General features: G+C 42.1%; 2 protein-coding genes across 2 annotated transcripts; one reads left to right on the forward strand and one right to left on the reverse strand.

Moving 5' to 3' along the window:
- Positions 1–7,355: 7,355 nt before the first annotated feature.
- bnip1b (BCL2 interacting protein 1b) lies at positions 7,356–12,515 on the forward strand. Its single transcript, XM_067229036.1, has 6 exons — positions 7,356–7,440; positions 7,756–7,848; positions 11,507–11,598; positions 11,681–11,785; positions 11,989–12,107; positions 12,249–12,515. Exons 1-6 carry the CDS (start codon positions 7,360–7,362, stop codon positions 12,443–12,445), a joined length of 687 nt encoding a protein of 228 aa, XP_067085137.1. The 5' UTR covers positions 7,356–7,359; the 3' UTR covers positions 12,446–12,515.
- A 5,997-nt stretch (positions 12,516–18,512) lies between these two features.
- bod1 (biorientation of chromosomes in cell division 1) lies at positions 18,513–26,513 on the reverse strand. The gene is made up of 5 exons (XM_067228658.1): positions 26,319–26,513; positions 25,913–26,037; positions 25,431–25,635; positions 19,147–19,358; positions 18,513–18,885 (listed from the first exon to the last, which is right to left on the reverse strand). Exons 1-5 carry the CDS (start codon positions 26,463–26,465, stop codon positions 18,513–18,515), a joined length of 1,062 nt encoding a protein of 353 aa, XP_067084759.1. The 5' UTR covers positions 26,466–26,513.
- Positions 26,514–26,540: the final 27 nt, after the last annotated feature.

Genomic DNA, 26,540 nt, shown 5'->3' on the forward strand with positions numbered 1-26,540 from the left:
TTGGTGTCCTTATTCCTCTGAAACTATTCTTATTTCATAATTTTTTTATACATGTTTATGCTCCAATGAGTTTGTACGTTGTTGCACAATTTTGAATTCTTCAGAGAGGGAAAAATATATATTTTGCCTTGTGTTTCTAGTCGGTGCCCTTTGGCAATGCCACTCCTGATTTACTCTGTCCTTATCTGTCCATTTGTAAGAAATAAATATTTATCAGGTTTGTGTCTATTAGGCATGGCCAATGGAGTAGAAATACGTTCTGCTCCAACAGAGGCAGAGCTCTCTAGCTAGCTCAGATTGGTCAAACAATGGAATCGCTTAAACTCTCAGAAAAAGTGGAAGGGGGTACAAGCTGGTGCTTTTTCTCAAGTCGTTCCTAATCAGTCATTCTGAGAACCCGTCTACAGCTGTCTGACAGGGCTCCTCTCCAGAGCTGCTGTTGTCTGACATGTTGTCCACAGCCCTGGACCTGCTCAGTTAAGAACGTCCTGCCTGGCCCAACCTACTGTGTCCCTCAGAACCCCGCAAGATACATGTGCCTCTCTGTCCCCCATTGGGGGGGCTAGCATTACCTGGAGCAGTATCATGCACACACACACACACACATGTACTCACATAATCATGCAGACATGTTCAGATGGCCTTATGCTACTGCTCTTCTATAACTAAACAAAAACATCAGTTGACCAATGAAACAAGACCAGTAGAGGCTGCTTTGTCGAAACCTGGACATAGAAACATGAGAGTAATTGGTTTTAACTGTATCCATAGTGCAGGAGGTATCTCTCCAAACAAAACAGGGCGTGGCAAGGATAAAAATCAAGTGAGCCCTCACCCCAAGACTCCTGAAGGTTTCTGTGGCGGGGGGAGGAGCTAAATGGTGCTCTGGGAGTTGCTAATGATGCTCTTGGTGCTAATGGTTTTTGGTGCTGAAGTCCAAAGCGAGTCAGCCTACTTCCTCCCTGTCGTGAGGGATGCCCTGTAGAGTGCTCTGTGTTGTCATCAGGAGCAGAGAGGAAAGAGCATGCTGGTCCGGCAGGTAGAGATTGTTCTGATTTGGAAGGCGTATCTCCAGCCTCAGGTCTACTTCCTGCTTCTCTGCAAGCTCCATCCAAGGCTAGACCTTGTTGGCTGCAGGCAGCAATGTTGAAGTGAGGTCGGTCCAGGGGCTTGTGGTGTAGCTTAAGTGTTGTGACTGGCTACTTCAGAAGATCTCAGAGGCTGGCAGTGTTGTAGCTTTATGATTGACTGCTGAAGCCATAATAGGCTAGGAGGGCTGGTGGGCAGAGACCTCATCCCTGCACTGAATTGTCTGGGATTTTCTCTCTTGTACAGGAGACACTTGCAGACGAATAAACGCAGATCAACAACAGCAACAATAATAATAATAACACCACCACAACACATCCTCGTCACGCTGCAATGATTTACATTTCCTTCCAAACTTGCCAAAATGCATGGGTTTAAATAATAAAGTAACACACTTCATTATTTGTGGTGAAGAATATTGACAACTTGACATAATTGTTTCTCCAGAAAACCTTTTTTTTTTCATACAACGAGGATGTAAGAAGCCTCACCCATCCAGAAAGATCATGTCCTTGTTGTAATGCTTCTGGTGTTGTATGGTATATTACTAGATACTTTTAGCATGGGATTTTCTCGTAGCTAGTCCTGTGTGTGTGTGTGTTCCCCCTGTAGGACCACTAGTTATGGTAGGAAGGCTGTACATCATTGCTAAGTGCTCAGTTCTAGACCTCTTGGTGATCTCTTTAAGCAAACTGCGAACGTATATCCTGCTGAATCTAACAGTAACTTGACCCTATTGTTATTCCTATTCTTATTATTGTCATTAGCGATGTCTATATTTGTAGTTCACATATATGCCTGTTCGAAAATACAGTATCTTTGACCGTTCTATTTATGTTGTGTAAATGTTGTGCTGGGTTTATACTTTTTCTGGTTCACTTAATTTGTTTTTAGTTTGTTAATATTTTTTCTTTCGTATTTTTCTTTCGTATTTCTTTTTTCTTTTTATTTCTTAGAGGCACAGTAAGAGGAAGCTGTTCTGTGGGAAGAGTTGTACTGTCCTGTATGTTAAACCAGCCTGGATCAACTATAACATGTTAGCTTGTGGAGTCGTGCCTCTTTAATTTAATTTTCCTTTTATCATTTTTTCTTTATCTCAGTTCAAGGGCATCGGCCAGGAGTCGACACTCTCCTGCTCTGCTTGTAACCATGTTAGTCTGATTCTGTTCTTGATTTTAATATAAAAATAATAAAAACAGTAGAAACCAATGTCTGACTGGTTTTCTGTTTCTGTGCTTTCCATTTCTCTGTGTTCTTTAGTGGAAATGAATGTTTGTGTACATTCATGGGTTTGATATAGACATGCTGGTGCTTTCAGGTAATATAGATACTGCAAGTTAAGAATTAAATTTTTCATTACCATTTAGTACTTTCCCAGACATGCAGTTCATCAGCCAGAAACAAAATAAAGTTCTATAGAATAGATGTAAAGTATGCTCCCTGTCATTTCAGATGTGTGTTGGTTTGTAGTCTCCCTGCAACTGGCACAGAACATCTTTGTTTATCTCACTTCCTGTCGAATCCCAGTCAAGGTTGATCGGTGGTCAGGCCATACATCATGGACATCAGTCTGTGTCACACATACAGACGTGGACAAAATTGTTGGTACCCTCTCGTTAAAGACAGAAAAACCCACAATGGTCACTGAAATAACTTGAAACTGACAGTAATAATAAATCAAAATGTATTGAAAATTAACAAAAAAGGGAGTCAGTTGGCTGAGCGGTGAGGGAGTCGGGCTAGTAATCCGAAGGTTGCCAGTTCGATTCACCCTACTTGCCTCGGGGGAATGTCCCTGTACTTACTGTAAGTCGCTCTGGATAAGAGCGTCTGCTAAATGACTAAATGTAAATGAAAATGAGACATTGCTTTTGAATTGTGGTTCAACAGAATAACAACAACAAAATCTAATGAAACTGGCCTGGTCAAAAATGATGGCCCTAAACTTAATATTTTGTTGCACAACCTTTTGAAGCAATAACTGCAATCAAGCCATTTCTGTAACTTCTGTACCTTTTGACAGGTATTTTGTCCCACTCCTCGTTAGCAAACTGCTACAGCTGTCTCAGGCTTGACGGGTGCCTTCTCCAGACTGCATGTTTCAACTCCTTCCACAGATGTTCAATAGGATCCAGGCTCATAGAAGGCCACTTCAGAATAGTCCAATGTTTTGCTCTTAACCATTCTTGGGTGTTTTTCGCTGTGTGTTTTGGGTCATTATCCTGTTAGAGGACCCATGACCTGCGACTGAGACCAAGCTTTCTGACACTGGCCATCACATTACATTTAGTCTTGAGCAGACGCTCTTATCCAGAGCGATTTACAGTCAGTACAGGGACATAAATGTTCCTCTTGCGGCCACGTCCAGGGAGGTTTGCTACAGTCCCGTGGACCTTAAACTTCTGAATAATATGTGCAACTGTAGTCACAGGAACATCAAGCTGCTTGGAGATGGTCTTATAGCCTTTACCTTTAACAAGCTTGTCTATAATTTTCTTTCTAATCTCCTGCGACAATTAACTCACCGTAGCTTTCTGTGGTCCATGTTCAGTGTGGTACACACCATGATACCAAACAGCACAGTGACTACTTTTCACCCTTTAAATAGGCAGACTGACTAATTACAAGTTTGAAGACACCTGTGATGCAAATTAAAGGACACACCTTAGTTTAACATGTCCCTATGGTCAAATTATTTTCAATCTTTTCTAGGGGTACCATCATTTTTGACCAGGGCTGTGTTTCCCGATAACGATGGATCGTAGCTGTTACGAGGGTTCTCTACGATCAAAATAACGATCCATCGTTATTTCTAACGTGCGTTTCCCGAACATGCTCGTAAGGAGAACCATCGTACGTGTCTCTTAAGTTGCACTTAACAAGACGCTGTCCATTGTACTGAAATGTGATTCTTCTGAAGCAACTTCAAGACTTTTAAATTAAAACGTTAACCAAAATAATTGACGAATTACGGTACACAAAAAATATTTTCTCTCGCTGCAGAAAACTTTACATTTATTATAAGCTACTTATTTTTGTACTTTTCAATGTAGGCTACATTGTATGATACAAAGACAAGGTGAACGTGCAAACTATGCTGCATCTGAGTTTTACATCGGTGTCAGGACCCTGCAATCAGCGACACAGGATGCTAAATACCAAGAGGAGGTCTTGGAAATTAAGTGGGCTCGTCTCCAAATTGAGGAGAGGAAGCTCTTGTTTGAAGAGATGAAGTTCACAAGGCCCTCCATTTATGTGCCTATTCTTCTGCCCAATCAACAAGGTAGTGTCAAATTTAGGTTACCTTATAGCCTAAGCATACAATGTTTATTTAAATTAAGTAAAGGCTGAATTGTGTATTGTATCATATATTCAGTGTTGCCTGTCCAATCCTTACATTTTTACATCCTTACAGTTTACCTTATAGATCCATGTGAGGAGCAGGAGCAGGTAGAACAAACTCCCATAAAACAACTATTTCTCAAATTACTTGTGCCTTGGTTTCAACTCTTCTTGGTACTCCACTTCCCATAGGCAAATATATATATGAGTCCTATATTTACTACTTGATTGAACTACAAGGTTAAAAACCATGCATATAAATGGTATCACACATGGCATGTCCCAGCTAGCAGCCTAAATAATTCAATGTACAAATACAAGCATCTCAATTCAACATATTTACTGTCTTATTTTCTAGTGTTGACTATATCTACAATCTTGCATAAGCCAACAGCTTTCCAAGACCATGTTTGCAATCTCATGATTCTCACATATTGGGCACAAATGACATTGTGACAAATGACAAACACATAAGTAATGAATACCCCATGTCTTCAACATGGAATCATTATTTCTGACATGAATAATCAACTATGGGAGTCAGGTGGCTGAGCGGTTAGGGAAGCGGGCTTGTAATCAGAAGGTTGCCAGTTCGATTCCCGGCCGTGCCAGATGACGTTGTGTCCTTGGGCAAGGCACTTCACCCTACTTGCCTCGGGGGAATGTCCCTGTACTTACTGTAAGTCGCTCTGGATAAGAGCGTCTGCTAAATGTAAATGTAACTATACTTTAATTGATGGTTTATCAATTATACTCATTATGAGTGTAATATATGTCAGATGATATCATGATGCTCCTGAACCTCATACAAGCAGACCTGCAGAGGCTAACACCCCCGCAACCCTACTGGCAGTGTTAAAGTTCTAGGCCACTGGAAGTTTTCTGGAGGTTCTTGGAGATGGACATGGGCTCTCCAAGGCCTCAGTGTCAAGATCTGTGCAGGCTGTCACAACTGCATTACTTTGCCACATCCCAGACCACATCCAATTCCCCACAACCAGAGGGGACAAGTCAGCGGTGCAGGACTTAGGCTATCTTCAATGGCCTTTATGATTTTGTATGAGTTTTCACTCCTTCCCAGCCCCTTCACCCTGTGTGACTTCCCAGTCAACCCTGTGGAATCCTTCCATTTCCTGGGCGCTACCATCTCCCAGCACTTTTGTAAATCTCTCTTAGAGGCGCTTTGGATAAAAGTGTCTGCTAAATGAATACATGTAAATGTAACATTAGCTCCCTCACCAAGAAGGCACAACAGGATGTACTTCCTGTGTCAACTGAAGAAGTTGATCTGTCAAAGACAATGATGGTGCAGTATTGGGTACTGACAATGATGGGTACCATATTTGAGTGCATTCTCACCTCCTTCATCACCATCTGGTACCCTGCCTTGGACACACTGTTCCAGCCACTCCCCTCCGGCAGGAGGCTGTGGTCTACCTGGACAAGAACCTCTCGCCCAAGGAACAGTTTCTTCCAACTCTCACTGACTCATGTCTAAATTGAATTCGGCACTTAAAATTAACTTAAATTCCAGGAGAAGAATACCACATCAGGCCAAATGAAGTACGGGAGAATTGGACTGCACCTTCCTCTTCCCAGGTAGGCTATTGTTTCCGCATATACACTCTTCCTCCTGTCTGCATGCTCACATGTTTTTTTGCCTTCCCACCATCTGCTTCTCTCAGGCATGCCAGGGGGATCTGCTCATGCTTCTTCTCAGTCGTGACCCTCAAGGACTCTTCCACCACACCCGAGATCCAGCCCGGTAACTACTATCCCATCCTTACCCACTTCATTCAGTCTTGATCATATTCTAGAAAATTAAACTCTTGTCTTCACAGGACGCTAGCCTCGGCTTTGCCACCAGCCTCTTCATCCACCGGGCTTGGCGTGCTACCAGCCCTATAATTCTAATAAACATCTTCAATGTTCAATTATTGTTGTGTTATTGCACTTGTAAAAGCGTTACGTTTATGCATTTCTAGTTACTATTGCACATTACAACAGCCATATTTCAATTTTATAGTATTTTGAATAAGACTTGACATGTTTGTTAAATCTACCTTCGTCTACTGCATGCGCCAAACCCACCAAATCAAATTGTTTTGTGTAACCTAAATTTACTTAAGAATAAACCGGATTCAGATTCGGCACTTAAACTTGTATGGTTCACTAACAAATATCCCAGTTCCAGCGTAACTGGTGTAAAAAGAGAACCAAAATACGTAATCTTATCTTCCATCGGAAGTAACTTTCAGCATTAGTCTATGTGGTTTTTATGGTCGGCCTACGTGTGTCTCCACTGAGTCTCTTTGCTACGACGCATTTAGCGATCTACGACTGGTCTGGAGCTCTCGTTAATCTACGAGGATTTTCAAGTGCCTCTTTATCTACGATGGTTTCGGGAAACGGCCCGTACAACTAAAATCCATCGTACGATGGACTCTACGATCAATTTAGGCATACGATGCTTTTGGGAAACGCACCCCAGGCCAGTTACATTAGTTAGTTTTTTTAAATTATTGTGTTGAACCACAATTCAAAAGCAATGTCTGCTTTTCATATGTTAATTTTCAGTAATTTTTTAATTATTATAACTTTTGTCAGTTTCAAGTTATTTCAGTGACCATTGTGGGTTTTTCTTTCTTTAACGGGAGGGTACCAACAATTGTGTCCACGTCTGTAGAAATATGCAAAATCATTTTTAAAACTATGTACATTTAAAGGCATTAAAGACATTATTGACCCATTGGGGATCCAAGACACACACAATTAAGCAGACTGAAAATAAGATGAACAGACAGGTCACAGGTACCAATTCGTGAACTTTCTTTTCTCATCCTTTTTGTCTTGTGAAGTGTGCATATACGAATCGCTTTCTGTGGCTCATTTCATTTGGACAACGATTCTTACCGTACAAGTACAAAAATGGCTTCTTTGGATGTCCACGTCAAAATATGTGGACAAGAAATTATCAAATATGATCTAGAAATCAAAGCTCTTATTCAGGTAAATGTTTAAAAGATTTGTTCTGATCGTGTTCTGCAACTCCTGACAGCTTCAAAGCGGGGTTTACAGTTACGAAACGTCATCTGGCTTATTTGTGAGATGTCTTATGGACAAAATATTTGTCCATATTAGCCTATTTAACAAAACTGTTTAATTTCACAATGCAGTGATTCTCAAACTTTTACAATGACGCCGTCCTGTCATTATGTACATGTAGCCTGACTAGACTAACTGACCGGACCTGATTCAGGTCTTCATTATGTTTTACTTACAATACACACGCCGCTGTAACGTCATGTATTTTACTTTAACCAGGACATAAGAGAATGTCCGGGTCCGCAGGCGGTATTGATGGACCTCAACGCACAGGTGAAGGATAAATTCAACCAGCTACGTCTGAGGATCCAGGTAATACGGTTGTCAATCGAGGTACTTTCAGGTTGGATATTCAACGGGCGATTAGCGCGTTCAAACCTCAGTAGCTTTCAAACCACCCAGTGCCTAAATTCCAAATAAAAGTCATAATGTTGGAAAAATAGCACACAACATGCACACCATTTATTTCCACGATTCGGACCATAGTTCGCTTTACAAACTTGTCAACCATGTAGAAATATTCGTAATCCTAGATCATAGCCCCCCAAACTACGGCCCGCCCACGCATTTGGACCGGCCCTCTGAACAATGCCAGACTTAATTTTTTTAATAAAAAATAAACAGTTGACACTGATTAACAGGGGCGCTGCCAGGAATTGTGGGCCAGCTCTGCACAGCTGTTTTCACCACATCTCTAGGACCTAACTGTCCCATCAAAAGCTTTACATAACTCTAACTAGAGAGTATACAATTTCTGGGGAAATTGTAGGGTGTGCTTGCTTGCGTCGGTTGCACAGGGGTCTGTATATTTTATATAAAAATGCATTGGGCTATACTATTTATAAAGATTACATAGATTTAAAAGCATCTTTTTTTTGCTGCTTATTTACAACTCAAAATACGAGTGAAGTGTAGAATGAAATATGATTTCCCCTGCAAGAGGCAGCTGACAGGCTGAATCAAAACGAATACATTTGGCAGACCGGTGTAAAAATGGACCTAATCTCTATGACTTAAACGTCCTTTTAAGTTGTCCCTTCTCGTGATATTTTCAGGCATTTAGCCTACTCATATTGCATTCATTCATTAATAAAGAACCCCCTTTGAAGATTATTCTACGACTTTACCGGCAGAAGATAGAATCGCGATTCAAACAGTACCATCTGCTAACTGAAAATATGCCCCCAAAAACGTAAATAAGCTTGACATTTATTTAGTGGAAAATCGCTCCTTCGTTAAAAGCTCACTGGTAGCGATCATTGTCAGTAACAACGCAAAATGCGATATAGCCCTGTGTGGAGAAGCTGCCCCGGTAAATTCTACTACTACAGTACAGTACTAGACTACTGCTGTGTTCGTCTTGGTAGCGATTGCGTTGGTTGAATTCGATTTAACGTTCCGTTGTACGGTTTAGGCTGAAATTAATTATTTTCATGAACAGATTGACAAAGTTTAGGCTGTGGCAATGAAGTTCAGGTTAGTAGTCAGATTGTTTCAACTATTGAAAGACTTTTGAGTAAGGGGAGTGCCGAACATGTTCTGTCGCCGTTTGACTTGAACAGCTGAGGAGTTTTTGTTGGCTACTCACACTATTGTCTCGGGTAGGCTACAGCGTTGGAGTGAGCTACACTGGTTTGAAACCACAGGTAATGGTAATTTCACCAACAAATCGTTTACTAATGTCAGAATAAATCATACAACGAAAATGTATATGTGAGGAATGTTTATTTTAACGATTGAAAACAGATACATCATAGACCACTGTAGTATGTGTTGCCCGGGCAACACAGGCTAATGTCATGATGCTAATACTTCAGTGAAATAGTAGACTACTGTTTCCGAAAGTAGATGTACTTCCTTAATAATATCAGCTTATATTGTACATTACACATGACAATTGTGTGTCATATCACAAAGTAAAATGAGTAAATAGTTATCACCCTGGCCTCTTTGCTTGTGGCGTTTCTGCAGCTGCCTTGCAGTAAAGCTATAGTTAGCCTAGCTATCCCCCAAGTTAACAGATGCGAAACGAATGTTCTGCCAAAGGTAGTCACGCGTGTTTTCGTGACGTTAGTGACGTAGTGACGTTAGTAACGTCAGTGACTGTGGCTAGCAAATTAGCCACCGTTAGCTTCACTTTTCGCCACAAAAACTTAACTTCAGCCTAAACCATGCAACGGAACGTAAATTCCAATAGAAGCAACTCAATCGCTACCAAGACGAAACTTTTGACACCTACTTTGTCTATGTAGGCCAAATATTGACTGAGTTTTAGGGGGGCAAAAAGAATAATAATAATAATATATATGTGAGAGAACAAAGGTTGTGCTCTCGCCGAAGGCTTGAGCACACCCAATTAAAGGCTTGCAATTGTCTTGCTTCTTGTAGTTCAATACTAGTACTAGCACACTATTTACTGCTGGTGATTTGTTCATGCAAGTCTGCATGTGTACATAATCTCTGCTGGCCAGTGCCCTCACAAAAGCCTCCCTGTCCCTGTCAGTCAAATCTGCTGGCCACAAACCTGGGTCAACATCCTTTTTATGACTTCTGTCTTCTTCCACCATGCATCTCTCATCCTCATCATCACTGTAACTTTCCTTCCCTTCTTCCTGTGCTTCCACACGTCTTCCTCCCTCTAGCTCTACCTGAGAGGGCCCTGGCTCTGTAGGATGTACACAATGCATGTGATATATACATATATATATATATATACTGTGATATATACAGTATATATAAAAATATGCCATATACCAATAAATGACACTAACACTACAGAACATTGACCCAAATTACCTACAGTTCTGTATCACCACTACTTGATTACATACATTAGATCCGCTAGATTTTTTGGTGTGTGTGTGCAAGCTTTTTAAAGAAATTGCCCTTCATGATGGGAATAATTACATTTACGTTTAGTCATTTAGCAGACGCTCTTATCCAGAGCGATTTACAGTAAGTACAGGGACATTCCCCCGAGGCAAGTAGGGTGAAGTGCCTTGCCCAAGGACACAACGTCATGTGGCACGGACGGGAATCGAACTGGCAACCTTCAGATTACTAGCCCGCTTCCCTAACCGCTCAGCCACCTGACTCCTAATAAAGTCTGTATCTATAGATGTAATTTAACGGCCATAATTCAATCTAAATGAACGTATCAAACTAGATGAGGCAAAGCATACGTCCGCGACCTTCTCCACACCAGGTCGTGGCCCACCAATTGAGAAACATAGGTGTAGGCTATATAAGCCTAGCCTGGCTCTGCCCTCCTACGTACTTCCGCTCAATTTTCATTTTGCTTCTGTACTAGGTCTGGGATTTCGGTGTATTAGTCGTTTTTCAGAAACACATTTTTTGTAGGTCCAATCAGTGAACAGAGGGAGTGGCTGAGAACGATGACGTTGATGTTGTGCACTAGTTTGAGTTGTATTTCAGTAATGGCGGCGGAGAAAGATGCATGCGAAGCTATTGGGTCGGTTTTGGCAACGCTGCCGAATATCCAAAAGTTAAAGCCAGAGCAAGAACAATCCTTGATTAGTTTTGTTGGTGGCCATGATGTTGTGGCCCTCCTCCCCACGGGATTCGGGAAAAGTTTGATTTTCCAGCTACGGCAGCTAGCTCCGTTACAGTAGTGTTGAAGGAGTTGGCTAAGGCAAACGCTAGCGATTGGTTATTGCAGATCTGAGTGGCTCTGGGCAGATCCAATAGTTTTAAACTCAAACAGAGTACCCGCCTTCAAGGAAGTTAACGCTTGTCAATGGAGCGATCCCAGACCCTCTGTACAAACAAATGCTGTTGGCAGACTTAAGGAAAACTACCGGCAAATATCTGTCGAATATCAAACCTGAAAGGATCTTGCTTGGTTGTTAGTTAGACAGAAATAGTTCTCGCTTTGTTAAAGGCTAAGCATAGATGGTCATTGTTTGGCAGGGTGTGTGTGATGCTTCATCGATGTGTTCCATCCTTATAGAATCTGGAGCAGATGGCTAAAGAGCAGGATCGAGAAACAGACCAGCAGGCCATCCTAAAGGAGACAGAGAGCCAGCACAGACAGATGCTCAGGTGAGGAGTGTGTGTGTGGAGAAATGGAAAGTGACTGGTGGATTCCGAGTTTGTGTGCTACTGTCACCTACTCCCTCCTTAGTAACCAGACAGCGTGGAGGAAGGCTAACCTAGCTTGTAAGCTGTCCATAGACATGCTGGAGAAGGATGAGCTTCTGCACGGAGGTGACGGCAACATCAGGCAGAGGTCAGAACCGTTCTAAATCTAACCCTGGCCCTAGCCTCGACTTTTAGCTTAGCTTAAACCCCCAGTTCTACACCTGGGCCTAGCCTTATCCCCCCCAGTTTTAGTGCCAACCCTGGGTCTAGTGCTAAATTCCTAGTTTTAGCCCCAACTCTGGACATAACCCTAGCCCCTTGTTATAGCTATTCGAATCTTACTGTGTCCAGGAAGGCAACCAAGAAGAACCTGGTGCAGACCAGCAGTGACATCACAGAAAGCCTGATGAGCATCAGCAGGATGATGTCACAGCAGGTTATGCAGAGCGAGGACACCATCGGCACTCTGTGTAATACATTTAAAACTGTGTGTGTGTGAAAGAAAGGAAATGAGAAAGGCTCTTTATGACTGTGTTTTTATGTATTAAAAACTTTGAACCCCCACCCCATCTCTTCTACCCCTCTCCCCCCCACACACACACCCCTTCTAGCCACCTCATCCCGGACGGTTCTGGAGACCAACGAGGAGTTCAAGAACATGACAGGAACCATCCACCTGGGCCGCAAGCTCATCCTCAAGTACAACCGGCGTGAGCTCACTGACAAGCTGCTTATCTTCCTGGCCATGGCGCTGTTCCTCGCTACCGTCCTCTACATCCTCAAGAAGCGGCTCTTCCCTTTCATATAGACATACACACCAAATATTAACACGTAATATACCACACATGCAATAAATATGGTCCCTCGTTAATTTTCAACGTGCATATATGTAAAACCGAACACGTCTGTCTTTCTGTCACCTGAGATATTTGCTGCCCAAACCACAGTTACTGATCTGTACTGAACATATAATACTGTTGGCAGAGGGAGGAAAACCTTACTTAGCTTTACTAAAGTGAATTCTGTAAATCCTATTGTTATTTCCAAGGAATGTTGTATATGTTGGATACATTTGAGTGTTTAATAATGTAGTTTTTGATGAACAGTATCTTGTACCGTCATGTCTTTTTTATGTATTACCAGAGAAGAAGATCCCTCATGTACCTGCATCCATGCAGCACCATATGTAGTGCTGCATGCACCATGGGTAGGAGAACCATCAGCACAGCAAGGAAGTGGTTTGTCCACAAAAAAGAACTTTGAACCATTGGCGTCATTGTTTTTTATTCCACAATGTTTATAACATTATAGTAATGCTTTAACATTTATTTGAAGTAGAACCATACTCAGAAATGTTGTGTCTACAAATATAAAAATAATTTTGGTGATAAATGTGTAAAATTACAGATAGTTTGAAGTAAATGCCTGAAAGACATGAAACTGAGACTGTCACGCCAAAAACTGTCCTAGTGCCAAAAACTTTCCTATCTGACGCCACAATGCCGTTCCGATGCAAGGACGCGTCTGTCCCTATGCCGACCTTAAAAATCCTGTAAAGTGGAATTGAAAATGAGTTTTCACATCACAGAAGAATGTGTTGTTAACTACTCATCCAAATTCGAACGGAAACGAAAATTATGACTACATACAGACAAGTTTATGAGCCGTTTCCGCTCTACTTCCTAAACTCCTCCCTTCGATGCAATTCACTTCCGTTGTGGCGGGTTTGTTTTGCTAGCTAGCTCCGTTGTGCCAAAGCACTGATATCGCAGTGACAAAGAGGATATACAATTTACAACATGTTGGTTGCAAACACTCGAGAAAGCACCTGAACGAGTGGTTAGAGTGCTACGACCACCAGTTTTAAAACCTAGAATCGCCTCTAGCCTGTTACAGTTATACTACAGTAGTATGCTTATTGTTTGTAGGCTATTTACATTTTGTTGGTGTTCCTTTGTCCTATTGTTTCAGTGGATTTAATAATTATACATTGATATGTGGATATAATAATTCAAACCTTTCAAAGTGCCAATACACACATCTGTAAAAGCCCGGCATGAGGTGTGTAGCCAACCGGTGCTTGTTTAAAGCAGTCATAACCGGGTTCATAGGAAGAATAGATAAGTAGGCACTTCAGGCAGTGACAAGCCACTCAAATAAGGATAACAGTGTACTGCCTGTCTTGTCCTTCAGAAGTTGTTAAATTGAATAGGCTGAACATCAACATGTAACATCAATAGCCTAGAAATTCCAAACGAGTTACATTTAGTCATTTAGCAGACGCTCTTATCCAGAGCGACTTACAGTAAGTACAGGGACATTCCCCCGAGGCAAGTAGGGTGAAGTGCCTTGCCCAAGGACACAACGTCAGTTGGCATGACCGGGAATCGAACTGGCAACCTTCGGATTACTAGCCCGATTCCCTCACTGCTCAGCCACCTGACACCTGGGGGGTGTTCCATCAACGTCGATTAAGGAAAAGCCAGACTTATCTCGCCAAGTCTCACTTACTTTAGCGAGAGTTCCGTTCCATTAAGGTGGCTTATTTTAGATACGTAACCAAGGTAACTTATACTTCGGAACTAGCCTGATCCGTGTCAGGCTAAGAGTCAAGCTAAACTAAAATGTGTTGCAAATAATTTCAAACAGGCGGAAACAGAATCTCAAAAGACAGTTCCGTCGAGTAAATTCCTGCGCGCAAACCACTTTAGTCCCGTGTTCGGAAACGTAAATTCAGACTTTTTGAAGTGCAGACATTAATGATTTAGCTACATGTTTACTTCATCTCCAAAAAGTATATTAATTTAAATAAATAAGTTAAGAAATAATGTCACTTTTGTTTTCAAAAGCCATTGGTTAATTGACATAAAATAAGGACTTAGAAACTAAGCAGAGCGTCTAGACAAGTTACAATCAATGATGGCGTGTCCGTTCTTTGACAACCCTGTGGTGGATGAAGGTGCTCAGATTATACAAAGAGCGTTTATCCCACCAGCCCCAAGGGTCTTCAGAGACAGAAGTAATGGTTCCCTGACCAGTATCTGTGGAAGAAGTATAGGTTCAGCAGGCCCAGCATAGTTTATCTAGATAAATGTAATTGTCATTCTTAAAAAAAACATAAATATATATATATATGAAATAACACTTAAGCAACTCTTAAGGATGGAAATGAACACATAAGAGCAGCCTACCATCCTTTGTAAAAAGTAATAGAAAGGAGAGTAGACTATAATAGTAGAAAGGAGGGTAGTAGACTGCAGTCTATGTAGGTAGGCCTAGACTATGTATTCTGCTGGAATCACACACAAGGAAGCAAACCCACTATAGCCAAGCCTTGACACTGTTCAGTCTGTCTGCATCTGTCTGTGTCTTTGCATGTGGGACATTCTTGAACGGGCAACTATGCCAGGAAATATGAAGGGTATACCTTGCTCCAAAGCAGTACCTGAATATTATCATCAGTTTTTCAGGTAATCTTGAAACACAAAGAATCAAGGAGGCCTTTTATTCAATTGTATAAAGTATTTTCATTGTTTAAAGTAGACTATATGTTGACAAGCCTGTATATTACCTCTCCTCTGGCTTCCCCAATATTATAGGTGCAATATACTGTCCTCATGGGTGTATTCAGGCCCATTGGAAGACTCAGGGGGTGACTGCCTGGTGCCCCCATGGTTGAAAGCGTTTCTAAAATTCCCACAGTGGCAAAAATTAGACCAAGTGCCCTACTGTCTGCCATTCACATTGTGAAATATGCTTGAGTGCACAGGATGCCCCATGCAATAAATGACAGTGTGCCCTCTATAAATGTAAAAAGAGTTCCTTTATAGTATAGAAAATGTGATGCAGTACCCTATAAGGTGCCCTTACAATGGCCTAAATTGGACTGTTCCCATGCCCTTACTTCCAATGGAAAAAGGTGCTGTTATGAAGTGCCCTTTATGCTGCCCCTACATGACAGTGTCCCAAATGTTGCCCTTTCCAAAGAAGACAATTAGATTCTGTGCCCAACAGTCTCCCCTAATGTTCCCAGTAGGGCATGCTTTCCCAAAGTGAGGCTGTGACAACACTTGGCACAGCCACAGTCTGTCACTGTCCAAGCCCCCTCTGGATCTGTGGAGGCAGACTATGTTAATTAGAAATACTCGTAATATAATAATGATAGTCATGCTGAGCAATTTTAAATGACTGTTCTGCCAAACAAAGTGTGCAGTTTGGGTCACCTTCTGATCTAAAAAGTCAGTGCTGGATCTGTGCAATACTAGTCATTTCAGTGAATCCCCATTTAAGTCATGGTTATCTTTCCCTTTTATCTTAAAGCTCAGCATTTAGCCTATCAGTTAATAAATGTGTGTGGAAAAGTAATTTTGAAGTAATTTTTGATTTTGTTCAAGATGTGAAGACAAAAACATTATTAGCCCACATCAAGTGCAATTAACCATGGCCTTCTTCAGTGTTTTGAATTTTATCCTACAATTTTCAATTGCTGCCACGTTCTTTTTTGGGCTATTATTCTCAATCTCCTGTTGAGAATATCGACCATAGGCTAGCCTGTCAGAACGGTTTCAGACAGCTCATCAAATTACGCTAATTATCAGTAGGCCTAAATGCATATATATATGTTAAGTAGATTTGGTAGGTCTAAAAAACTCAAAAAATCAATTTACGCTGCTGAAACAACACACCTCTGCTGCTTTACGGCATACTTTTTGCGACATAACTCCTCTTTTCGACGATCGCGTGATCTGGGCTGCACAGTCTAAGCTTATTGAGGTCTAGCTTGAATTAGCGTTGCCTGTTAGTGGAACGGCTTGAGGCTTCAGTCTAAGTTGACGTTTACCCAAGTGAGACTTATTCGTGTTAGCGCGACTTGCGTTAGCGACGTTGATGGAACACCCCCCAGAATTAGCTCTCAATGTTATGTATACCTAGGCTACTTGGACCGTGTCCTGGCAATAAATAAAGAACATTATGCTACATGTTTTGCCAGGATAACTGGCAAGACCATTGAATGTTCATGATGTTCCTGTGTGTTTATTCCTTTGACTGGGTACAACAACGCGATCAGTCAACCGACTATAAATGTTTTTAATGTCGGGCTACGAATTTATAGAACAACTTCTGTCTGATACGTGTGGCATCCTTTAGCCAAATAATTAGCCTACATTTTGCTGAGAGATTGAAGAGCTAGACAACAAATGTTCTAATGAATCACCGACTAAATTCATCTTCTGACATTGCCATGGCTCCATGTTAAAAGCTACAAAATGATGGACTGGCAAAAGCTTTATAACTATAAATCTACTCTAAAATGTACTTAAAAGTATGGCGACGACGTTGGCAACTTATCCAGTAGTAAATGTCAAACGACAAGTATGTCAAAGTAGTAGAACCGTGATCCCAAGCTAGCATCAACATCGCTGTGTTTACACCGGCAGACGCTTTGCAAACCACTTCCGGCGGAAATGAAATGCATTTGTGTAGAGTTATGGCGGCCCCCTGGGATTTGGCGCGTAAACTTGTCTATAGTCGTCAATGAACCTTTATCACGTGACGAAAACGAGATGAGACGCAACGTAAATGCTGGTCATGTGACGATGACTTTAATTAAATGTATAATGCAATATTGTTGACGAATAAAAACAAGACGAAATGTGGTTTACAAAATAAAAATGAGACGAAATGTTAAAACGTTATTTCGTCTCGTTTAGTCGCGTTATTATTAGCCAACTCATGAGGCAGTGGTTAATGTGTCTCATTTTAACGTTAGCTTTAGACGTTAGCTTTAAACGTTAGCCACTGGAGCTGAAAACGACTGAGAGTCTGAGACAAACGTGTGTGACTAGCGTATGTGTGTTTGTTTGTGAGAGAGTGTAAAGTGGGTTAAAACGTGTGACTAGTGTGTGTATTTGTTTGTATGAAAGAGTGTAAAGTGGGTTCTTAGCATAGGCGGAAATCCCGGGAGGGACACGACCCCCCCGTCCTGGGAAAAATAGGATTTGTCCCCCCCAATAAATCACTGTAAACATAAGGACATTTAAATAATATTAATAATATACATTTAACTTATTACAATGTAGGCTATGTGTTACAGCAGTAATTTTGGTGTCCCCCTCAAGAATTGCTCTTGAGAAAATTTCATATAATTGTCCCCCCCAAAATTGCTAGCAGATTTTCGCCACTGGTTCTTAGTTCCTACCTGACTGACTGCATGTGTACTAAGCATCCCTTGTTGGCCAAATACTGCAGCTAGTTTTGTCATTCACATAGCAATCACACTGAACTGAATTTGACATCAACAACATGACTTTGAATACCTTATTCTAGACAAATACATACATTTAAACAAATGGTTTTGGCATTAAATCAGCAGTCGTCTCTGCTTGAGACTGGGGGGGCGTGTCGCCTGTAGGAGCTGAATCTCCGCCCCCTCGAATTTAGCAACAACAGCAACACTAGCTAAATCAATTGCAGATATCAGAAAAGACCTACCTGCAGTCTGAGTGTTTCATGTATTAATTACTTTGTCTTTGCATCATACCAGCTGAGTAACAGAATGCAACCGTCTGTGATCTGACGTAGATCGGTCGCTGTGACGTACATAGGTCGGGTTTTGGCTCCGCCTATTCAAAACCTGAGCTGAAAACGGAAGAGAAACTGTTCAACGGTCTAACTCCACATTTCAGTGCAACAAAGTTTTCGCGCTTTGCACATGCTTTCAGGAACTAATTTCACACATATTAGCCTATAATGTACTGAGAAGCAAATCATGGAATTTGCTTTACAGGATCTTTAAATTCCTGAGATAGCAATGCGTGCTAGCAGGAAACTGTCCTGGTTGTTATACTGGTTGCTAGGATGTTTTGTATTTAGGACTAGGTGGCAGTGGTAGGTTCCACCTGGGTCACAGAGATACTAGGTTCAGTTGAGTTGTCCAGGGCTACCTGACTCAGGGAAGATTCTGTGCCCAGGCTGGAGAGTCGTGGCAGGGCCATCCTGGCTTCCTGGAGTGCAAGGTGCACAGGTAGGCCCACTGGACTAATAGAGGGCACCATGTTCCTAGCCTGTTGGCTTGGTGGTGGGGCAGTGACGGGCTGCGAGCTATCTAATTGGCAGAGGGAGCACAGACTGAGGCTGGTGCACAAGGCGCCCCAGTTCTGCTCACATTGGGCAATGACGTGGCGGGTGATGGCGGCCTGCAAGTCCTCGCCACATCCCAACAGGATGTTGACCAGCTCTACATGAGGTCTGGAGGGGTACAAAGGAGGAAATCTCTACATTGATTTAGAAGTGTAGGTCAACTCTGAATGAGTGAATTAATAAAGTGATTGTGTCTAAGTTCACATTTAGATACTGTATATATATCTATAGATTTCAGCATTTGATTGACCTTGTCTGATGTGGTAATTATTGATGAGTCTATTTCTATGAGTATATTTCGACTGGTCAGGTCTGGGCGCATATTTCAACTACTCCAGACTGGCGGTGTGTATTACCATCCTGACTCACCCTTTGGGGAAGAGCAGGTGGAAGTGGATCATGTCAGCCATGACGCTGAGGTTGTCAGTGACGACCAGACAGAGGTTGTGTTTGGCGTAGCACTCCTGCTGCAGCTGGTACACCATGTCCTCCAGCATCTGGCACCACCGGCTCACACAGCTGAAGCGCTGGCGAAGCCCTGTCGCCAGACAACGTAGGGCATCCTTGATGAATGACTTACCCTGGTCAACAGCAACAACAGGACACAAACAAACATTAATGAGGATGATAAAGCACATCCTTTTGAGAACAGTTTATCCTGCTCGACAATAACTAAAACAACATCAGGGCACAAACAAACATTAAGATCGAGGATGAAGGACGTCCGTGAACCACAGTTTACTCTGACACAGATCAATAACAAAAACAAAATTAACAACAGGACATGCACGAACAACAATGACACATACATTATTCTTACTCTTAAAGGCAGGATAGGCAACGTTTTGAAAACCCAGCAGTTTTAGCTGGAGTTTGAAAGGATTCAAAGCAAAATATCCCACCTCCTCCCGTAAAAGCAACTCCAAAACAGATTAACTGACTACTACCGGGAGGTAGGTAGACAGATGAGCAGCCGTCCAATCATTGCATTCGGATCGAATGCCGTCCAATCATTAGTGCCGGTCCGACCTTAATGATTGCGGTGTAAATCAGCGGACTATGAAACGCATGTATTTTTGCTCTAGTGCGATCGAATCCCACTTCATGCGAGCCTGCAAATGTTTTATTTTGTCTCCATTTATTTTGTCGCGAATGGTAGCCTAATGTAGTGCGCACGTAGCCTATAGGCCTACTTTCATATTTGCCGCAGCAAATATGAGATCCGACTTGAAAATCACCAGTAATATGTTTGTGAATTTGTAACGAATCTGGTGATAGAGGCAGACTGATAGGTGCACGCACAGCTGGGGAACCAGTTAAATTGGGAACCAGTTGGGACGTAACAACGGGATGGAAGCATTCGTTTCCTCGCACGCTTTGTCAGTGAAGCTGAAGACGCCGAGCAGGTGCTGTCACTGGTGGACGCCGACCAATCAGAGCGCCAGATGGAGGCCTCCCAGACCCCCACCCAGAGAATGTCCAGAGCCTCTGGAATGTCTAATGAGGCAACGGCCCCGGTGGATGTAGGTGGTATTGCATTTCCGATTTGCTACCTGACTCGTCCAGTCGTTTTTATTCTATTAAAGGTGACATGACATGCTGTTTTTGGATGCTTTTATATAGGCCTTAGTGGTCCCATAATACTGTATCAGAAGTCTCTTTCCCGAAATTCAGCCTTGATGCAGAATTACAGCCACTACTAGCAGTCCCACAAGGAGCTTTCCTCAGAACGCGCTGTTTTGGTGTCTGTAGCCTTAAATGCTAATGAGGAGCGGAGGGGCGGCACCATGCGCTAATGTTTACAATGGATGTATCGCAATGGCTGTCCCCTTTGCTGTAAGATGCCTCGAATTTGCCCATTCTCATCTGATAACCCTGGTTTGCAGAGGTACACAGTCATTTCAATGAGGGGAAAGGCGGATATCGCGCGTGCCATAACACCAACAGCAGAACGGTTATCCAAATAACAAAGAAGTGTACAACACTCACGTTACAGCATGTGTATTCACACAGCATGTGTATTCACACACATACTTGATGCTATCTACCTTTACATTAGTGACAGTAACTCAGCTGTTAGCTGCAGAGCTAATGTTACAGCCACATTCTAAGGGTAGCAAGCTAGGTAACCATATACAGTAAAGCTACAAAATGATATAGCGTTAGTTAACTTACTTGTCCAAGGTTAGTAGCTGGACGAAGGACAGTTAGTACTAATCCAGAATTTAATTTCAGCAAGGCCAGTTTTGTATTAGCTCAAGTTGAGGAAACAGTCGTGGCTGAAGTGTTTGGCGCAGACATACAAAATAGTGATGGGTCGTTCGCAACGATCCGGCTCTAAGAGCCGGCTCTTGAAGGTGAACGTCGGGAGCTGGCTCGCATATCTGAAGAGCCGACTATTTTTAATAGATTAATACAGCCTATAAAAACTAAATGATTATGAAATAATGAATTTTAATTGTATTTAAAATAATTGACTAATTCAAAGAACAACAAAAAAATACTTGTAGGCTTAAAGGCGCACACGATCATCCTCACATTCTGTTCCTGTCAATCCTGCATGAGGGAGGGCCGAGCCAACTCACACACAGTCAGAGAGTAGTTAAAAATCGGAGGAGAGCCATGACAAATCAATGCATTTTTTAAAGATATGTGGTTACGGTCGAGTATGATTTCATTTAATAATTTAATTCAAATTGTTTTCACACCTATCATAGTCAAATTCATAGTTAAAACATGTATTTTTTAAAGAGACGTTCGGGAGCCAAAAGAGCCGGCTCTTTTTAGTGAGCTGAGCCATACGAGCCGGCTCACGAAAAAGAGCCGGAATGCCCATCACTAATACAAAACAAATGCGCCTACAACAGAAGTTGTGTAGGCGCATTTCCAGAGAAAATAAAATCAAGACACTGGGTCTTCAGAGGCTCGGATGAAGGAACAGTAAAAATATTTTTGTTTTCCTTTGTACATCCAAACTGAGCAAATGTAATTCTTCGTTCGTTTGCAAGCCATGATGTCTCTCGAGGATAAAAACACTTGCACGGTCGTAGCTCAGTTTCTTATGGGCGGGCCAGATTCTCTGGGCGGGCAAAGCAGAGAGAGGGGAGGTAACCTTCCTCCTTGTGACGTCACAAGGAGGAGATTTTCAAACAGAGCAATTGCGCCTTCATTTTCTCAAAGGCGGAGAAAAACACCCAGGGCTTGGTTTACACCTATCGAAAATTCTAGCCACTGGGGGACCAAAGGCAGGCTAGTGGAACTCATATTAATGTTAAATAACCTCCTAAAGGGAAGTTTTCATGTCATGTCACCTTTAAGCAGTCAAACTAAAAACACGAAGCAAAAAGAACAACGTATAGGCCCTGCACGAATAATACTACAGTATTGAGTATTGAGTATTGATTTTCGTAAAGTTCACATGTGCTTCTTGATCGGACTTGTACCACATTCTTAGACATTTTTAAAAGACAGCTTAAAACCTAACTTTTTACCGAAGCATTTAAGTATTTATATCTCAGAAGAGTTTAGGCCTACTACTTTTATTAGTTATATTATTGTTTTTATAGATTTGCTATTTTCATTATTACTTTTATCACTTGTATTATTGTTTTTATAGATTTTATGTTCCATGCTGTCACTTTTCAGAGTCTTCCCAAGGAACCAACACTCGATGGGCTGTGATGTTTGAAGATCCCTGTGCAGGGATCTTCTCATAGACAAACATCGACCCTCAGTTACACAATTGCTCGAACAATTTCACTGAGGACAGTTTTGAGAACCTGGGACAATGTAAAGCAGGATTTGCTATGAAGCTGTTGCTGAAAAGAGGTGCTGTTCCGACCTTATGTTCATCACAACCGCAAGCTGTAGTATGGTTTTGTCGCGAACAGTTATTAGCAATGCTAACGTATCCTGCCTGTATCTAGCATAGTTAGAATGTGTGATGATTTAGTTTATTGGCAACGTTATTTCATGTCCCTGACTGTGTTTCATTTGAATAAATAACCCGTGTAGGCATGTAAATCTACAACTCACGATGCATTTTTGTCCGATCTTTTTATAGGTTATTTTTGATTTTTCAGCAAGATAGCTAGAGCTAACTCACTGAAGCTGAGTTGAATCACGATATTGCTAGAGCTAAGCTGTAACATTACCCACCAGTCGATCCCGTTTGCTTCGACAACAGAAGTGGAAAAAACTAACGTTATCATTTCAAATGATATCTAGTCACTCTGACTAGATATCTTTTATTTGTATGTTTTTATTTCAAGTCTCAGACTTCGATGTTTCAGTGAGTGCTGTTGGCTGTGTTGTCTTTGCTCTGCAGCTTCACTCGTTGTAAACCAACCAATCAGCGTGCAGCTCATCTATATATTCATGAGAATACCATAAAAGGGAGAAAATCTCGTTTTATTCCAGGGCTATTTTACAGGGTGCATTAGGGCGCATAGAACAGCACCCGGGCCATTTTCAGCCCAACTAATGTTACATACCCTATTTAGAGACCTTAAGGAACAGTGTGAAATACCCTATACAATCAGTAAATGACCTCTTTAAGGAAAAATAACTCCAGGACGTTGGGAGTGCTGCTGCGTTACGGGATATGTAGGTCCTACGTGTCTCTCCACTTTGCGTGCTACATACTGTCATTGTGAAGCTTCAATGTTTTATGTAGTGAGTAATCTGAAGCAAAACGAATACATTAGACTTTCTCAATAGGCTTACACGTTACACGTTGCGCCTTGCGCTGGCGAAAAAGTTTGGCAATACTAGGCTACTTATACGCTGGTGATGGCACCTATGACCACTGGTATTCTTCGAGCCACTGGTGCCGAAATTCATGTCCGTATCTTTTTTCCCGCGTGTTTTCCCTGACAAATCATTCTCAGGCTCATCATTCTCACTCACAGGCTCCGTTTGACACGCTTAATCGACATCAAGTGATGGTTCGGTTACACTTGAATGTCTCTTCTTTAAAAAGGAGTCAATTGTCCGCTTCATTTTAACACGTCAGATTTTAGTAGGCTTATATATACATTGTAAGTAGTGTTGTAGTTATTGTTTTCATGCATTCAGAGGAGACAGTAAGGTTGGGGGGGATGTTGGGTAATCTCGCGGGGTTGGGAAGTTATAAATCAGAGCGACTGTCTTGATATCTCTCTCTTGTGTTTGTGGCTTGAAGAGTGAGAATACGCGTTTGATTTACTGTTTGTTGCTAGCGTGCTGGTTAAGCGGCGTGGGCTGTGGCCAGAACAACAGCCCAGTTGTGCAAATAAAGAAATATAACTGTGGACATCCAAGTCGTCCTGACTCGTTCATACGACCATAGTCGTGGTCGTTACGATATTATGCGATTGCTGTGCAGAGCACGTTATAAAACGTATTCTTAAAATACACATTACTGTTTTAATAAATGCTCATAACATATTGCCTACAAAAATCAGTGAGGCTACATTTGCGACCCATTAAAAATTACGGTCGCAATGGCATTTCAAAAGATCGCAAATGCGACCATTTCGGTCGCAGTGTAGTGCCCTGCCCTGGTGTTGATGTCAGCTGAGAAGGATTGTTCTGGCAAACCAAGAAATGTTCCCCCCACTTTACAGATATTAACTGGTCCCTTATACTGCACGCCGCACACACACACATAATGGTATTGATTACTATGGCACCTGATGGTTCTCTAGAACAAAAACACTATCTAAAGTTCTTCCTACTATCTATACTGACTAGCCAGATGGTTTGTTACACATAAACATCTGGGAAATTACCCCTGGAAACTGTTTGGAAAAGGGAAGGCACTTTCAAACTATACTTGGCAGGTGATTGGATGAACCATCTATCACAGGTTAACTTCAACCACACCTGTAGCTGGCTGTATCCTCATAGGACGACGATTGGTCCGAACCACCGTTCAGGCGTGCACACACACACACACACCGTAAGGCCCATCCTTCTCCATCTAAACCACTAAAATGCACAGAAGGTCCTCAGAAACTTAATTTACGATTGAAACAATTATGTACAGAATTCCTCATATAGGATCCAAAATGACAAGGGGGGGGGGAGCTCCTAAATCAAACACAAATAGCTACAATAAATGTATCCTTTATATATACACACACACCAAGACATAAAAGGGCAGTTCCAATTGTTCATTTTATAGGAGGACACTCTTGGGTACCATGATTCAGTGCAGCACTTTCTGCTGTCCTTGATTAGGCAGGGGGTGAAAGAGTCCAGTCTGCCTCAGGTACCTGGCATGAGCCATGGAGAGGACCTCTGGGTCCAAGAAAACCAGCAGTCCACCAGTCACAGCAGGATCCAGGACAGGCTATCCTTCTCTCTCACACCTTCACAGACAGACAAGTGGAGGTAGTAGGTGGGGGAAGTAGACACCAACTGCTCCTGCTCATCTTCTCTGGGCTGTCACACATGATGGTGCTGCTTCAGCCCCGTGGACATCCATAAAGTTCTTGCAGGTTCCAGAAGAAGCAGGATTTTGCTGGCAGTGTCTGGTGGGGTTAGAGTGTGAGAGATGGTAAGGTGTCACAGTATAAGATTAACGATTTTTAGTTCAATGTCCATGATTGCTAATTACTAATATCACATTTCTACAGTTAAACATTACTGTCTGAACTCTGACCTCAAGGTGTTTTGGGGCCAGCAGCTGGGGGCGGGGCCTCTGGCTGCTCTGGCTCTGGCGGTAGGGCGGAGCTCATCGGGTTTTCTTCCTTCCTGTCTGAGTCTAGGAAGTCATGAATGGCGTTCTCTATGTGTGGCCGGAAGATATGGTTGAGCTTTGGGTCCACCACCTGAGTGATTATCCTGTCCACCCCAGACTCCAGCATGCCTGACCTGCAGGCATAACACAGAAAACGCAACCATTAGGTAGAAACAAATATCTGGAGCCAACACTGCGTCACTTGTGAACAGAAAAGGCTAGACACAAATGTATAACTTAAATGAAAAAAGTAGTATACAACTAGAATAACAGTCGTACTCGTATTAATGTATGTATATATATATATTTCTAAACTCACGTCACTGTTGCAAATTAAGATGATACCAGGCTGGTACTAGACAGCCACATCAGATTCAAATAGCCTACATTTGAATTTTGATTGATACTTACTGAACGACGCTTTGTCTCAGTCCATTCCTCACTTGATTCTTGTTAATGGAAGGGTTCCAATCTTGTGTGCTTAGGTGCGTGGAGACAAAGTTGTCAACTTTCTGTCTTAGGTTTTGGTAGGCTGGCTGTAGGACAATGAGTGGAATAGAGAATTAGCTTGCTAGTTAACCATCATCAACACCTGGTTACGCTAGCTGGCTGGGACATTATCCCCACAATTATCTAAATAGCTGGCTGAGTGACTTTATCACGTCAGAAAACTGATTGCAAAGCGGCGGAAAAGCTGTAGAACTTTCTATGGTTTAGTATATTGGCAAGTTCCAATAAACAAAAAGTTATCTTAAGACATCAGAGATTGTCCAGTTCACTTTAGCGAAATACTGTGGCTACCAAGCTAGTTAGCTACCTTTGTATCTACGTCTGCGAGACAGTCTCTACGGAACTCGTCGAAGAGGCCTCTGTTCTTCAAATGCTCCACAATCATGGCGATGAGTTGCGGGTCACCTGGTGGCAGATTAACCGCACCCGCGTTACCACTGCTGCCCTCAGCCATTAACAGAGTTAGTGTGCCAGTGGTTGTCTGTTCTAGTCCTTTGATACTTTTGAATGTGCTGGTGATTAGGTACGA

Source organism: Osmerus mordax, chromosome 25 (genome assembly GCF_038355195.1).
Source record: "Osmerus mordax isolate fOsmMor3 chromosome 25, fOsmMor3.pri, whole genome shotgun sequence".
NCBI classification, from domain to species: Eukaryota; Metazoa; Chordata; class Actinopteri; order Osmeriformes; family Osmeridae; genus Osmerus; species Osmerus mordax.

Excerpts from the sequence above, each read along its gene's own strand:
- bnip1b (XM_067229036.1), top strand. The coding sequence starts at position 7,360 with ATGGCTTCTTTGGATGTCCACGTCAAAATATGTGGACAAGAAATTATC. Across the intron at positions 7,441-7,755 it reads AAATCAAAGCTCTTATTCAG|GACATAAGAGAATGTCCGGG; the intron begins GTAAATGTTTAA and ends TACTTTAACCAG. Across the intron at positions 12,108-12,248 it reads GGACACCATCGGCACTCTGT|CCACCTCATCCCGGACGGTT; the intron begins GTAATACATTTA and ends CACCCCTTCTAG.
- bod1 (XM_067228658.1), bottom strand. The coding sequence starts at position 26,465 with ATGGCTGAGGGCAGCAGTGGTAACGCGGGTGCGGTTAATCTGCCACCA. Across the intron at positions 25,636-25,912 it reads CTGAGACAAAGCGTCGTTCA|GTCAGGCATGCTGGAGTCTG; the intron begins GTAAGTATCAAT and ends TTATGCCTGCAG. Across the intron at positions 18,886-19,146 it reads CACCTGCTCTTCCCCAAAGG|ACCTCATGTAGAGCTGGTCA; the intron begins GTGAGTCAGGAT and ends GTACCCCTCCAG.